The following is a 12793-nucleotide window of genomic DNA, read 5'->3' as shown; positions in this document are numbered from 1 at the left end:
TGCCTCCGGTCTCCAAGTGTCCCATACTGTACGAAATTGCCAATTACTCTGTAAGAATAGCACGTTTTAGGAGGATGATAATGTTGACACAAAATAGACACTATGTATAATTGAGGTTAATTTTCGTTTTCATACCTTTTAAGAGTGTTTTCACTAGGGATGGGCGATTGTGAAAATAAAAATCGATTATCAAACCATCGATGTTTATGAAACAAACGATGTTGACAATCGATTAAAAAGAAAAAAATATCGATTATTGAAATAATTGATGTTTTTCTCGTAATTCCTACAAATAAATTGTTTATTCAGAAAAAAAATCTTTATTAAAAAGAACTGGACAACCAATTATTGTTCCATTTCACATCCTTTGTGCTACTGTGTTTGATCCAATATGAATAATCAGCTTTCCATATCTGATGCTGAACTCCATTGGATCTCCCTGAAATTTCTGGAAACATATTTGACATTAGTTTTTGAGGCATTGCAGAGATTTTGAGATAATTAAATGTGAGAAAAGGAGATTATGGATCGATAGTTTAATAATACGTCAGTTTATAGTATTACATTTACGTACAGACAGATGCAGTTTTGGATATTTCAAATATCCAGAAAAAAATACAACTGGTTCTCTTATACTATTCTGAACATAACGAGTTGAGCTCAACATAACGAGTCGAGCTGAACATAACGAGGATACATTGGATGCTATCTGCAAGAACAAATTCCTCGAGTCTGTAAAATCTTGTATGACATAACATATATAAAAATACTGTGCGCGAATTTTTTCTATCGCTGGGAAACGTGGATGAAAACAGATAGTTTCACTAAGTGGAGTAGTTTCATAGAAATATCAGTACTGCATGCTTAGACTATAAAAATTCAAGTACTTTGGTATTGAAACCTTAAATGTCTACCCTAGTCACTTCATTTCACAGCCATATATTGAAAATTTTCAACATATCAACATCAGACTCAGTAAAACTCCAATAATCTTAATTTTCAGTTCCACCCTTAGATACCCTATTCTTCGCGCGTTAGACTACCTAGGAAGAGCAGCTTATTCAAATTCTCACCAGTTAACCTCGAGCGATCATCGTCCTTAATTTTACCAGCCTTGGAGAAAAGTCTTTCAGAGGGGACTGAGGTTGTGATAATGCTCAGCCATTTTATTGCTATGGAGTAGAGCGTGGGATACGCTGGTTTCAATTTCTCCCAATACTCGAAAGGATGATCATGGCGAGAGATCACTGGGAGCTTCAAAAACTGGCGTAACTCTGAGTGATAACCTCCCTCCTCTTCTTCAGGAACTTGACGTTTCACCAATTCATCATGTAAGTCCCAGATACCTAGCACGTCTTTCGGGACCTCCTCCTCCGTTGACTTTTCTCTCTTATCACCATCGTTCTCCTTTAAGCTTTCTTTCAGCATTTTATCAATACTTTCGAGATGATTTGCAGCCGCCAGGGGCTTCGTGAACGGTATTTTCTTAAATCGTGGATCCAATACAGTCGCTTTTCCCAATACTTCATGGAACTCATATTTTCCGACTGCCTCATCTAGACGTTGAGTAAGTGCTGTCTGAAACTCCTTTCCTAATTTGGTACCAGGAGAAGCCCTGGCGATGCTATTGAACATTTCACGAATCAGCGGAATCACCAAAGTGGCAGTGGCATAGGTGCTACCACTGATAATTCCAATGGCATTTTCGACAGGTTCCATTAGACGAACAAGATCGTTCAGGATGAGGATCTCTTCTCTAGTCAACATATTTGGTGTATTTTTACACTTCATCATTACTGGATACACATATTCCTCGAGTTCCAAAAATCTTCTTATCATGGTCAACGTATAGTTCCATCTCGTGGGGACGTCCATTATAAATTTGAGAGGTACCTTTCCATCGCGTTGTTGCAGGCGGAGGAGTTCATCAGTTGCTACTGTACTATGTCTGGTGAGAGCAACGATGTGCTTCACTTTACTGATGATTTCCTTCAACTGATCAAATGATGCCAACGTTTTTGGTATCAAATGTGATATAATATGAGCAAAACATGCCAGTTGTCGTAGAGATCCAATGAGTTCTTTCACTGCACCTTTAATATTTGCAGCACTATCACTCACAACTGCCGAGATTTTATTCAAGTCCAAGCCAAAATCTTCGATGACTTTCAGCAGGTTTTCAAGAAGATAGGGTATAGTATGATTACTACTGAGAGGTATGACTCCTAAACTCCCAGATCTCATCTTCAGATTCGATGACAACCAATGTATTGTTACCCCTAGATAGCTTTTATTGCTTACATCGGTCCAATTGTCACATGTCAGTGTGTATGATCCAACTTCTGCCAGAACCTGCTTGAAAGCCTGCTTCAACATCTCGTAACGAGTTTGCATTTTCGTAGTAATTGTCTTTCTGCTTGGTAATGTGTAAAGAGGAGCCACCACCTTCATAAACAGTTTAAAAGCTGCATTTTCCACGAAAGAAAGCGGCAACTTTGCGACACATAGTAAAAATAGCAGAACCATCGTGATTCTGTTGGTGGCATCTCCACCTTCTGAAATAAAGGAATACAAAAATATGAATGAAGGAAAATAAATAAAAATAAAATAAATAGTGTCAATAGTCCATATAGAAGATCGAAGAATACAAAAAAGTTAAATTACAAACCTGTATGTTGCATTATTTGTGAAAATGTATTCGTGATCGTGGGGGGATTACTTTCAGTCGAAGATTTACGTCTTTTCGTCGAGGGCTGCTCTTCAGGGTCATCAGGAAATGGACCGCCTTTACGTTTCTTGAGAATAGGGGGTGGTACATATTGCCAATGTATTGATTGGAGATGCTGCCTCATATTAGTCGTATTCCCATCGTGCTATATTTTTTACCACAGTGCTTACATGTTGCACTTGATGCATCGTTTCTTTCGAAATGCTGCCAAACGATACTGGGTTGTTTCCTAAATGAAGAAACCACAAAACTTATGAGTAAATTAGCAAAAAACTATATCTCGGTTGGATTTGGAGAAACGCAACCAAAACTATTAAGTCTAAATCCGCAAAATTAATTATAGGAATACCCTTTTCGAATTCCATATTTGTAGGAAGATGAAGGTGCTGGACAATCTCCAAAGCTGGCTGTAGAAGTGGATGCAGAAGTGAATTTCTCATCAGGTCTCTTGGTAGTATTAGCTATGTAAGAATTGTTTTAGATTCTCGTGTATAAATCATGAATATTAATGATGATAATTGTTGCTCAAAACAGTTGAGCAAAATACAAATAGACTACTACATACATCGTTTGACTGGATCGCTGTCATCACTAGCACATTTCAATTGTTGAAGTTTCGTTTTATAATCCTTCGACATTTTTGAACTTTGCTGTTTAGTATTACTGAAGTTGTCAGGAGGTTCAGTGGGTGGGTTGCTTGATACAGAGACCCCTTCAGATAAGTTGTTCTGGGATGTACGAAAAGGACCTGTTTGCGTGGGAACTAATCCAACCTCTTCATCTTCTAAGTTCTGAACTGTGTAATTACACAGTTCACGACTAAAAATTGACATATTTTTGAAGTTTTAATACATTTTCTTGAAAATAATGACCTTCATTTAGAATGAGAGTCCTTATTTCCAAGATGATGATCAAATAAAATAAACACCATTCAACTCACAAGTTTATGCCTCCATCAGTACTCATGCGGAGATTGTCGATTCTTCCACTATCATCCAGAGGAATTTCTCCTGTCCCGATTCGTTCCACATAAACCTTCTCCGCCTCCTGCTTATCGTTTGTGAAAAAATTTCAAATAATTTTTTTTCCTTTTTTTACTATTAAATTATGAGCAAATCCATTTTTGCGACCTCGTATGGCTCTCCTTAATTCAACACGATGAAAACAGAGAATACTCTCTCAGAAGATCCTCCTGGAAATGAAAACATTCAGTGGTGGAGCTGTTGGAGATATTTCTAGGTTAGGTTCCCCGGTAGATGAAACGAAACGTTAATTGAAACGTTCAGTTTCTTCTTGAGTTCCTCAGAATATCAACGACTTACCAGCCCTCACACACTCCATGGTGTGATAATTGAGTTGTTTTGATTTCAACGATAATGACTTGAGTCAAGTCAGTAAGTCACTTTATGCAAATGAATCTTGCACGCTGCACCGGGCACCGGCTCATTCCGGAGATCTTGGAATTGCAGTGTTACCACAGTTACCATTGCCAGTCGTTTTCAGTAATTGGCGGCAGTGAATTTGAAATTAAACGTTACGTTACGCATTTTTAATACTCACCTGTTTTCACTTTTTTTTTTTAGGAATTCTTAATTTTTCATCTATTCTCACATGAACAAAACATATTCGCAAGAATAACAAACATCAATGGTTGGAAAAAAATATCGATTATCGATTAATCGGAAGTTGAAAACATCGAATAAAAAACATCGATTTTTTTACAAAAAACATCGATGTTTTCGATTAATCGATAAACATCGCCCATCCTTAGTTTTCACTAGAAGCTCTATGCGTTCCATATTTGGTACGGAACCCTCTATATGCGTTGACATACACTTCGCGTCTAGAATAGAAGCACTTGATAAGATATACCTTTTCTTCAGTTGTGAGATCACTCATTGTGGATGTGATAGTAGGCCTCAGCTGAGATATTTTTAAAACACTTTTTACTCAGTTTTAACGTTTATTAATATATTTATTCATATCATTAAGTAGCGTACAAATCTTTGACACATGTCGTGCAGCCATCTTGGAAAATACTGACTAAAGGCGCGAAATGCGCGTGGGAACTAGACAGACTCTCAAACGTCAGTAAACAAAATTATTAGAACTCAAAACTCCCTAGATCAATTGTTAACAATCTCCCACCTTGAGTTCATGTCAGAAGGACTTGACTCAAAAAAACAAAAAGGCAAAAAACTAATGATGAATAAAAAAAAAACATTTAGTATCAAAAATAGACTTTTCTCAATCTAGAAGTCTCTTGGGTTTGTGCACAACACGACCACGCCTAGTCGTGATCTCGACGTTCTCCTTTGGCTGATACTCAGTCAGGAGATCAGAATCTCCAAGCTCCTTCTCCACAGTAGACAAACCGACAGGATCATGTGGGGTTGATCCCCCATATGTCTTGACCTTGTTTCTCGCAGCTGCGAGCGAGGTTCGATCAGCAATGAAGTGGACAGCCTCAACTGGTGACATTTCCACCGGGTAGAGTCTCTGAACTGGACGTACCATGTACCTATCCCCTGTTTTGACCTTCACAACTCGTACCTCACCATCTTTTCCTGGGAATAATTGGACGACACGCCCCATGGGCCAGTCCACTCTCTTCTTGTTGTCGTTCCCAACGAAAACCAAATCTCCCTCAGCCACCGGCACTGCCGGTGCCTTTGGACCCTTTGCTCGAGTCAATTGTCCCAAATACTCCACACGGAAACGTTGTCTCAATTCTTGTCGCAATCGTTGTCTGTATTTGACTCGCTTATTCAATGCTGTGGTGTCCACTTTATCCAAATCAGGTACACTATATTCCCTCAGATCTCGTAAAAACATCAGGGGACAAGGGAATCACTTGTTGTGTGTCCTCAACCAGGTAGGTCAGAGGGCGAGCGTTAATAACGGCTTCACAGTCACAAAGAGTTGTGGAGAGTTCTTCGTACGCCAGACAGGCTTTTCCCAGTGTTCTTCTCAACAATTCCTTGACCATACATACGAGTCTCTCCCACCATCCTCTCCACCATGCTGCAAGAGGAGGGCTGAACCTGCATTCTATTCGACTGGAGACCTCTTGCTTCACAATCGCGTCCCAGTCCAGTCCACGTAAGGCATTGAATGCCCCCACAAAATTCGTCCCATTGTCACAATAAATAGTAACAGGACTTCCTCTTCGTGCAATAAATCTCCTCAGGGCTTCAAGAAATGCATCGGTTGACAGGGATTTCACTAGCTCTAGATGTATTGCACTGTATACAGCACACGTGAATAATACCACCCAGCTCTTCTCACCTTCTGTCAAGAAAAGAGGCCCTGCTAGGTCCACACCAGTTACTTCAAAAGCAGCAGCATCTCCTACTCTGTTCTCAGGCAAAGGTATGGGATTGGGTTCGAGTCTTTTTGCAGTGAAACGTCGACAAATGACACACTTTCTTACGACAGATTGCACCACACTTCTACTCGACAGAATGCAGAACTGTTCCCTCAGTTTATTCATCACAACATCAATCGATCCATGATGTAGAGTCAGGTGATAGACATGAATCAATTTCTCAACTAATACCCATTAGTGATGCTGGTCCAGGACGATTGGACAACGTAACCCCAAGGAGTCTTCTCTATATGTGACAGGTGTTTTCAGACGGAGGAGACCCATCTCGTCCTTCAACACTATCATACCTGACAGCCGGTGGTCTCCCTCTCCATCAAAACACTGTGATTGTGTCACTCTCAGGGCAACTTGCTCAGCCTTAGCTATCTCTGAAACACTTAGACGTCCTTTGTTCCATACGAATGTGGCCCATGGTTTGTCACGCTGGATCCATGCAAGAACCGTTGAGGAATCAGTCCAATAGTATAACTCTGATTGTTTATCAGTGAGAGCAGAGACCACCGAATCCATGAGACGTGCTCCCACCGTTGCTCCCAACAATTCAAGCCGTGGTATTGTTGTTGGGTCTTTCGGTGCTACTCTGGACTTAGCAATCACGACCTGGACGTCAACCTCGTCATGTAATTCCACTCTCGCATAAATGACTGAGGCATAAGCCGTATTGCTTGCATCTACGAATGCGTGCAGAGAGATTGAGGCTTCAGCTATCCCCGCACCGAAAATCCACCGTGGAATAGACAGTTCTCTGAGGCAGTTGAGCTGTTCCTTCCAAGAAGCGAAGGAATCTCTCGTATCAACATCGACCTCTGTGTCCCAACCTAATTGCTTATCCCAAAGCCTCTGCAACAATAATTTGGGATAAATTAGTACTGGACAGATCATACCTAACGGATCGAACAGCTTCTGTGCAGTGGAGAGGATTATTCTCTTCGTCACCAACTCTGGTTGCTCTTCTTGGAGGACGGTGTAGACTAATAACAGGGTGTCATTGACCCAATTCTATCGTAGACCCAATACGGAGGACTCTGCTTTCACTCCACTCATACCAGAGTGTTCACAATTGCATAAGTCAAAGCCACCTGCTTTGAGGGTCCTGGTAGCCACTTCTTGGAATTTCTCAGCACACTGTAGGGAGTCCACGCTGGTTATGCAATTGTCTACGTAGAAGGATTGCTTCAACTGGCGGAGAAGCTCCCCATCACTCTCGCTATCTTGATTGACAATTCCTGTGTCCAGGTGTAGGTCTAGGGTGGCCCCTAGTACGAATAGGCTACTGGAGACACCAAACACTACTCTTCGATGACGGAACACCTGGTACTCACTCTGCTCTGGGGATTCTTTCCACAAGAACCTCAAGTTTTCTCGATCTTCAGCCCTGATGCTGATCTGAAGAAATGCCTTGCGAATATCAGCAATCACCCCTATTCTTCTTTCTCGAAATCTCATTAGCAAGTGAGGAATGAGTTCAATTAGATTTGGCACTGTCCCTAGACAATCATTCAACGGAGGTCCAAGTTTAGTTTTCGCTGATGCATCGAAAACTGGACGAATTCTCGTGGTGCTGTTCTCTTTTATAACAGGTCGGTGAGGAAGGTAATAGCCGTCCTTTGCTAGCTCATGATTAGGGACTTTCTCAATTATTCCTCCTTCCAACCAGTTGTCAAAAACTTCCTGATAGTCTGAGAGAAGATCTTTGGACTCCAACCCATTCAACACCTTTGTCAGTCTCTTTTCGGCCATGTATCGGTTGTCTGTCAAGGGTGGATGTGTCTCATACCGTCCTTCTTCGTTGACAATCGTAGTTTGGAGGAATTTGTCAAGAACTTCTCTTACCGACTCAAAGTCACAAAGTCAAAGCCACCTGCTTTGAGGGTCCTGGTAGCCACTTCTTGGAATTTCTCTGCACACTGTAGGGAGTCCACGCTGGTTATGCAATTGTCTACGTAGAAGGATTGCTTCAACTGGCGGAGAAGCTCCCCATCTCTCTCGCTATCTTGATTGACAATTCCTGTGTCCAGGTGTAGGTCTAGGGTGGCCCCTAGTACGAATAGGCTACTGGAGATACCAAACACTACTCTTCGATGACGGAACACCTGGTACTCACTCTGCTCTGGGGATTCTTTCCACAAGAACCTCAAGTTGTCTCGATCTTCAGCCTTGATGCTGATCTGAAGAAATGCCTTGCGAATAGCAGCAATCACCCCTATTCTTCTTTCTCGAAATCTCATTAGCAAGTGAGGAATGAGTTCAATTAGATTTGGCCCTGTCCCTAGACAATCATTCAACGGAGGTCCAAGTTTAGTTTTCGCTGATGCATCGAAAACTGGACGAATTCTCGTGGTGCTGTTCTCTTTTATAACAGGTCGGTGAGGAAGGTAATAGCCGTCCTTTGCTAGCTCATGATTAGGGACTTTCTCAATTATTCCTCCTTCCAACCAGTTGTCAAAAACTTCCTGATAGTCTGAGAGAAGATCTTTGGACTCCAACCCATTCAACACCTTTGTCAGTCTCTTTTCGGCCATGTATCGGTTGTCTGTCAAGGGTGGATGTGTCTCATACCGTCCTTCTTCGTTGACAATCGTAGTTTGGAGGAATTTGTCAAGAACTTCTCTTACCGACTCAAAGTCACAAAGTCAAAGCCACCTGCTTTGAGGGTCCTGGTAGCCACTTCTTGGAATTTCTCTGCACACTGTAGGGAGTCCACGCTGGTTATGCAATTGTCTACGTAGAAGGATTGCTTCAACTGGCGGAGAAGCTCCCCATCTCTCTCGCTATCTTGATTGACAATTCCTGTGTCCAGGTGTAGGTCTAGGGTGGCCCCTAGTACGAATAGGCTACTGGAGATACCAAACACTACTCTTCGATGACGGAACACCTGGTACTCACTCTGCTCTGGGGATTCTTTCCACAAGAACCTCAAGTTGTCTCGATCTTCAGCCTTGATGCTGATCTGAAGAAATGCCTTGCGAATAGCAGCAATCACCCCTATTCTTCTTTCTCGAAATCTCATTAGCAAGTGAGGAATGAGTTCAATTAGATTTGGCCCTGTCCCTAGACAATCATTCAACGAAGGTCCAAGTTTAGTTTTCGCTGATGCATCGAAAACTGGACGAATTCTCGTGGTGCTATTCTCTTTTATGACAGGTCGATGAGGAAGGTAATAGCCGTCCTTTGCTAGCTCATGATTAGGGACTTTCTCAATTATTCCTTCTTCCAACCAGTTGTCAAAAACTTCCTGATAGTCTGAGAGAAGATCTTTGGACTCCAACCCATTCAATACCTTTGTCAGTCTCTTTTCGGCCATGTATCGGTTGTCTGTCAAGGGTGGATGTGTCTCCTTCCAGGGCAGCAGTGTCTCATACCGTCCTTCTTCGTTGACAATCGTAGTTTGGAGGAATTTGTCAAGAACTTCTCGTTGATTTATTTCCTTGGTTTTCTGTTCAACTGGGTCTGTGATTCCCAGGACATCAAGAGTCCACAGATCTGACACGTTGGCTTCTCGAGAAAACATGGAGATAGTCAACAACGCTGGGTCAGTCATTTCTGTGTGTTGCTAGGTCTTTCCCAGGAGTGTCCAACTCAGGAGAGTGCCAACTGCTGTGAGGCCAGACTGGAGATCCAACACTTCGCCTGTATACAACTTTCCAGCTACATCAGCACCGATCAGAAGAGCAATAGGGAGGGGATCTTCTCCTACGTCACTCAATGTCACTGATTTACTACGCAATTCTTCAACCCATGGACCACTGTTTATTCTGGGTATCTTGTGGCAGATAGTTGCTTGATCATACGCCACAAAATTGCAAGCAAAACTATCGTCGAGACTTCTCAGGTGAATTTTGTAGGTGTTGTGCTGTTGGGGCTGAGTACGAGATCCGCCGAAGAGCGAATGAGTCATTGTTTTGCTCTCCAAGTTCTCGTAATTCATTGACTGTGCTGTAGAGGCTAGAACATACGACGGATGTGATCCAGTGTCTATGATTGATATTGATATTGCTCTCACCACCTGCTCTTTCTTTCCATTGGTGATCTTAACACGTAATGTCTGCAAAAAGACCTCTGGATCTGAGGAAAAATTTGCGAGATTGAGCTCCTTCGTCTCGACTTTGGACTTATCCCCAGGTATGCTAGTGACTTCTTTGTCTCGACACATTAGCAGGACGTGTCGTCGCCCACACCAACCACAATTTTCCTTGAATCTGCATGTCTTGTAACTGTGGTTGATCTTGAGGCAATTGAAGCAGGCGTTCTTCGATTTCACTATCGTTGTCCTTTCAGCAAGTGTCATTCTCCTGGCCTTTTCACAAGCAGCACTATTGTGGTTTTCATCACAGAAGACACACACAGCTGATGTAGAATCTTTCGTGGTGAGGAGGTCAGCAGCTGTTGGTATAGGCTTGTACTCACCCTTTGGTTTCTTCTTGCTCTTCTGGTCCGTACTCTCACTGTTAGTTGGTGGAGAAATACCAAATCCCTGCCTGGCCATGTCGATCCTCTGGTCTGCTTCTACCTCAGCCTCCAAGGAGTCCATGAATCTGTTGAGTCTCTCTTTTGCGTCTGGTATCTGTAGTATGGAGGAGTGACGTTGCCGAGCACGTAGACGCTCCTCTGGCAGTGAAGACTCGACTAATGGATATAACATAGCTGCGCACATGTCTGTGGTAACTCCCAAAGTCTCCAGGGCCCTTAATTGTGTCTTGAGTTGATGGTAGGTACTTGACAACTTCCTAACCTCTGTATTATTTCCTGTGTTGTGAAGGACAAGTTTTAAAAGCTCTCGTACATACGCTTCAACCAGTAATTCCTTTTTACCAAAATAATTACGTAGACTCGCTACAGAATTCTCATAATTCTCGGGTGTGGGTGGGCAACTTTTGATTAATTCTGCAGCTCTGGAACCTTCCACCATGCCCTGTACCAGATCTGTGAATTTCTGCTCTTTGAGAATCTTTGTGCCTTCATGGATTGGCTTCAATAAACCCCACCACTGGAGATAATTCTTGAGTTCACCATCGAATTTGGGAGGCTGAATTTTCGGGACATTATACCGCCTGTCGTCTTGTACAGTATGAATGACTCGAGGAGCTTCTGTTTGAACGTTGGGTACGGATTGGGGAGGGGTTGGAGGTTCGACGAGTTCTTGGACTGCAAACTTCAACTGACGATACTTCATTTTGTACTCATCTTGTTTTTCGAGCTCCCTATTCAACTCCTCGTCCGTAATCTGTTCGTTCTCTTGCATCTCTTGAATAATTTTCGCATTGTATTCATCGAGCTCACTACATTTATCTCGGAAGAGGGCAAAGCTGACTTTCACAACTGCGATGTTAGGTTGCTCTGCCTGCACCTCGTTTAGTGTCGATGTGTGGGTGCATGTGAATGACTGGCGTATAGCCTTGCGTAACTTCTTATACTTTTCCAGGGATGGGGCCATTTTATCCGAAATGTCCTGTCACGGTCGCCAAAATGTGATAGTAGGCCTCAGCTGGGATATTTTTAAAACACTTTGTGACGATCGACTCCAATTTTGACGTATAAATTATTACCTGGAATTATTATGAATGAATGACCTGTTAGGGCGCCAGTTAGTTTTTATTTAATCATGGAGAACCAACAAACTCCGATCAGCTTACTGCGGGAATATCTCAAGGGGGAAGGGGGACGAAACCCCTTACGCACACACTACTTCGAATCAATAACACACAACACCCGAATCACGACAAAAATAAACAATATTTATTCAACTAATATATAGAAAATATTAAAAATGACAAACTAAATTATAATGATATTTCTTTGCTCGATTCAGGGATCAATAACGCCAGCCAATAGCTCGTAAACCCAAAACACAAAAGTAACTTCAATTGATTTTCAAGAATAATAGAAATTGACTCGACGTATTACATAAAATTATTCAGCTCTGACCTTTCTTCTGACGTGAAGCGCTGACCAACTGACTCTACTGACAATTATTGGACTGTGACTGTTAATTTTATCTGAACTAAATAAATTTCTTGACAATGACTACGACATTAACGCTGACGGTGACTGTTAAATGTAAACAAACAAATTTTATAACTGAGACTGTAAATTCTGTGACTGTGACTGGTACTCTGGATCTGATGGTCTGTTCCGCTTGGCATCTGCCGGGTGAGTCTCTCGAGACAACGTGCTCAGACCGGCACGTTCATGGTCTTCGGCTTTCTCCGGCGACTCTCGGCTTTCCGAAGCGACGTGCAAACTCAGCGCCTTCGGACGATCTTGACGGTGACAGCGACTCTACGAATTTCTCGGAACTGCGTGACCAGAGCACTGCCCTCGGTTCCGACTCCTGGCGTTCGGGACTGCGATCTCCATCCTGATGTTCAGGGGTATCCTCCTCCTCGAGGAATACCACCTCGACCTCCGACTCAGATCCTCCTGCATGCATACTCATTGCCATCCTCCTAACCCTGAAGAGTTATTTCTCCAGGGTGATAACAATGGGGATCCTCAGAGCAAGAAAACACGCGGTGAAATTCCCCATAGGCTTCAACCGTAATCGATCTCCATGGTCCCTCCTTGATTTTACCTCAAGGGGGAAGCCCCCGACAGACTCAAGACTCCAAAATATTTAAATGATTTATTAAAGAAATTATTTTAATAATCAGCTGACGACCAGGTCGTCACAACTTTTT

General features: G+C 42.4%; 5 protein-coding genes across 5 annotated transcripts; all 5 read right to left on the bottom strand.

Moving 5' to 3' along the window:
• Positions 1-1020: 1020 nt before the first annotated feature.
• LOC107040833 (zinc finger BED domain-containing protein 1-like) lies at positions 1021-4069 on the bottom strand. The gene is made up of 5 exons (XM_015261095.1): positions 4051-4069; positions 3294-3524; positions 3078-3189; positions 2887-2957; positions 1021-2555 (listed from the first exon to the last, which is right to left on the bottom strand). Exons 1-5 carry the CDS (start codon positions 4067-4069, stop codon positions 1021-1023), a joined length of 1968 nt encoding a protein of 655 aa, XP_015116581.1.
• Positions 4070-4975: 906 nt separating this feature from the next.
• LOC107040832 lies at positions 4976-6221 on the bottom strand. The gene is made up of 2 exons (XM_015261094.1): positions 5639-6221; positions 4976-5550 (listed from the first exon to the last, which is right to left on the bottom strand). The coding sequence occupies exons 1-2, from the start codon at positions 6219-6221 to the stop codon at positions 4976-4978; spliced, it is 1158 nt and encodes a 385-aa protein (XP_015116580.1).
• A 1724-nt stretch (positions 6222-7945) lies between these two features.
• On the bottom strand, positions 7946-8638 carry LOC107040831. The gene has a single exon (XM_015261093.1). It carries the CDS (start codon positions 8636-8638, stop codon positions 7946-7948), a length of 693 nt encoding a protein of 230 aa, XP_015116579.1.
• Positions 8639-8727: 89 nt separating this feature from the next.
• Positions 8728-9657, bottom strand: LOC107040830. Its single transcript, XM_015261091.1, has one exon. It carries the CDS (start codon positions 9655-9657, stop codon positions 8728-8730), a length of 930 nt encoding a protein of 309 aa, XP_015116577.1.
• A 12-nt stretch (positions 9658-9669) lies between these two features.
• On the bottom strand, positions 9670-11550 carry LOC107040829. Its single transcript, XM_015261090.1, has one exon. It carries the CDS (start codon positions 11548-11550, stop codon positions 9670-9672), a length of 1881 nt encoding a protein of 626 aa, XP_015116576.1.
• Between the last annotated feature and the right edge of the window lie 1243 nt (positions 11551-12793).

This window comes from Diachasma alloeum, unplaced genomic scaffold (genome assembly GCF_001412515.2).
Source record: "Diachasma alloeum isolate Michigan unplaced genomic scaffold, Dall2.0 Dall_scaffold_00344, whole genome shotgun sequence".
Lineage (NCBI taxonomy): Eukaryota > Metazoa > Arthropoda > Insecta > Hymenoptera > Braconidae > Diachasma > Diachasma alloeum.
Note: the sequence above shows the minus strand (reverse complement) of the source record. Positions and strands in the feature narration are given on the sequence as shown.

Coding starts and splice junctions, on each gene's coding strand:
- LOC107040832 (XM_015261094.1), bottom strand. CDS start 6,221: ATGAATAAACTGAGGGAACAGTTCTGCATTCTGTCGAGTAGAAGTGTG. Junction 5,551..5,638: donor CTCCACAACTCTTTGTGACT/GTGAAGCCGTTA, acceptor TGTTTTTACGAG/ATCTGAGGGAATATAGTGTA.
- LOC107040830 (XM_015261091.1), bottom strand. CDS start 9,657: ATGACTGACCCAGCGTTGTTGACTATCTCCATGTTTTCTCGAGAAGCC.
- LOC107040831 (XM_015261093.1), bottom strand. CDS start 8,638: ATGGCCGAAAAGAGACTGACAAAGGTGTTGAATGGGTTGGAGTCCAAA.
- LOC107040833 (XM_015261095.1), bottom strand. Junction 3,190..3,293: donor CAGCGATCCAGTCAAACGAT/GTATGTAGTAGT, acceptor ATTCTTACATAG/CTAATACTACCAAGAGACCT. Junction 2,556..2,886: donor TGCAACATGTAAGCACTGTG/GTAAAAAATATA, acceptor CCTTTATTTCAG/AAGGTGGAGATGCCACCAAC.
- LOC107040829 (XM_015261090.1), bottom strand. CDS start 11,550: ATGGCCCCATCCCTGGAAAAGTATAAGAAGTTACGCAAGGCTATACGC.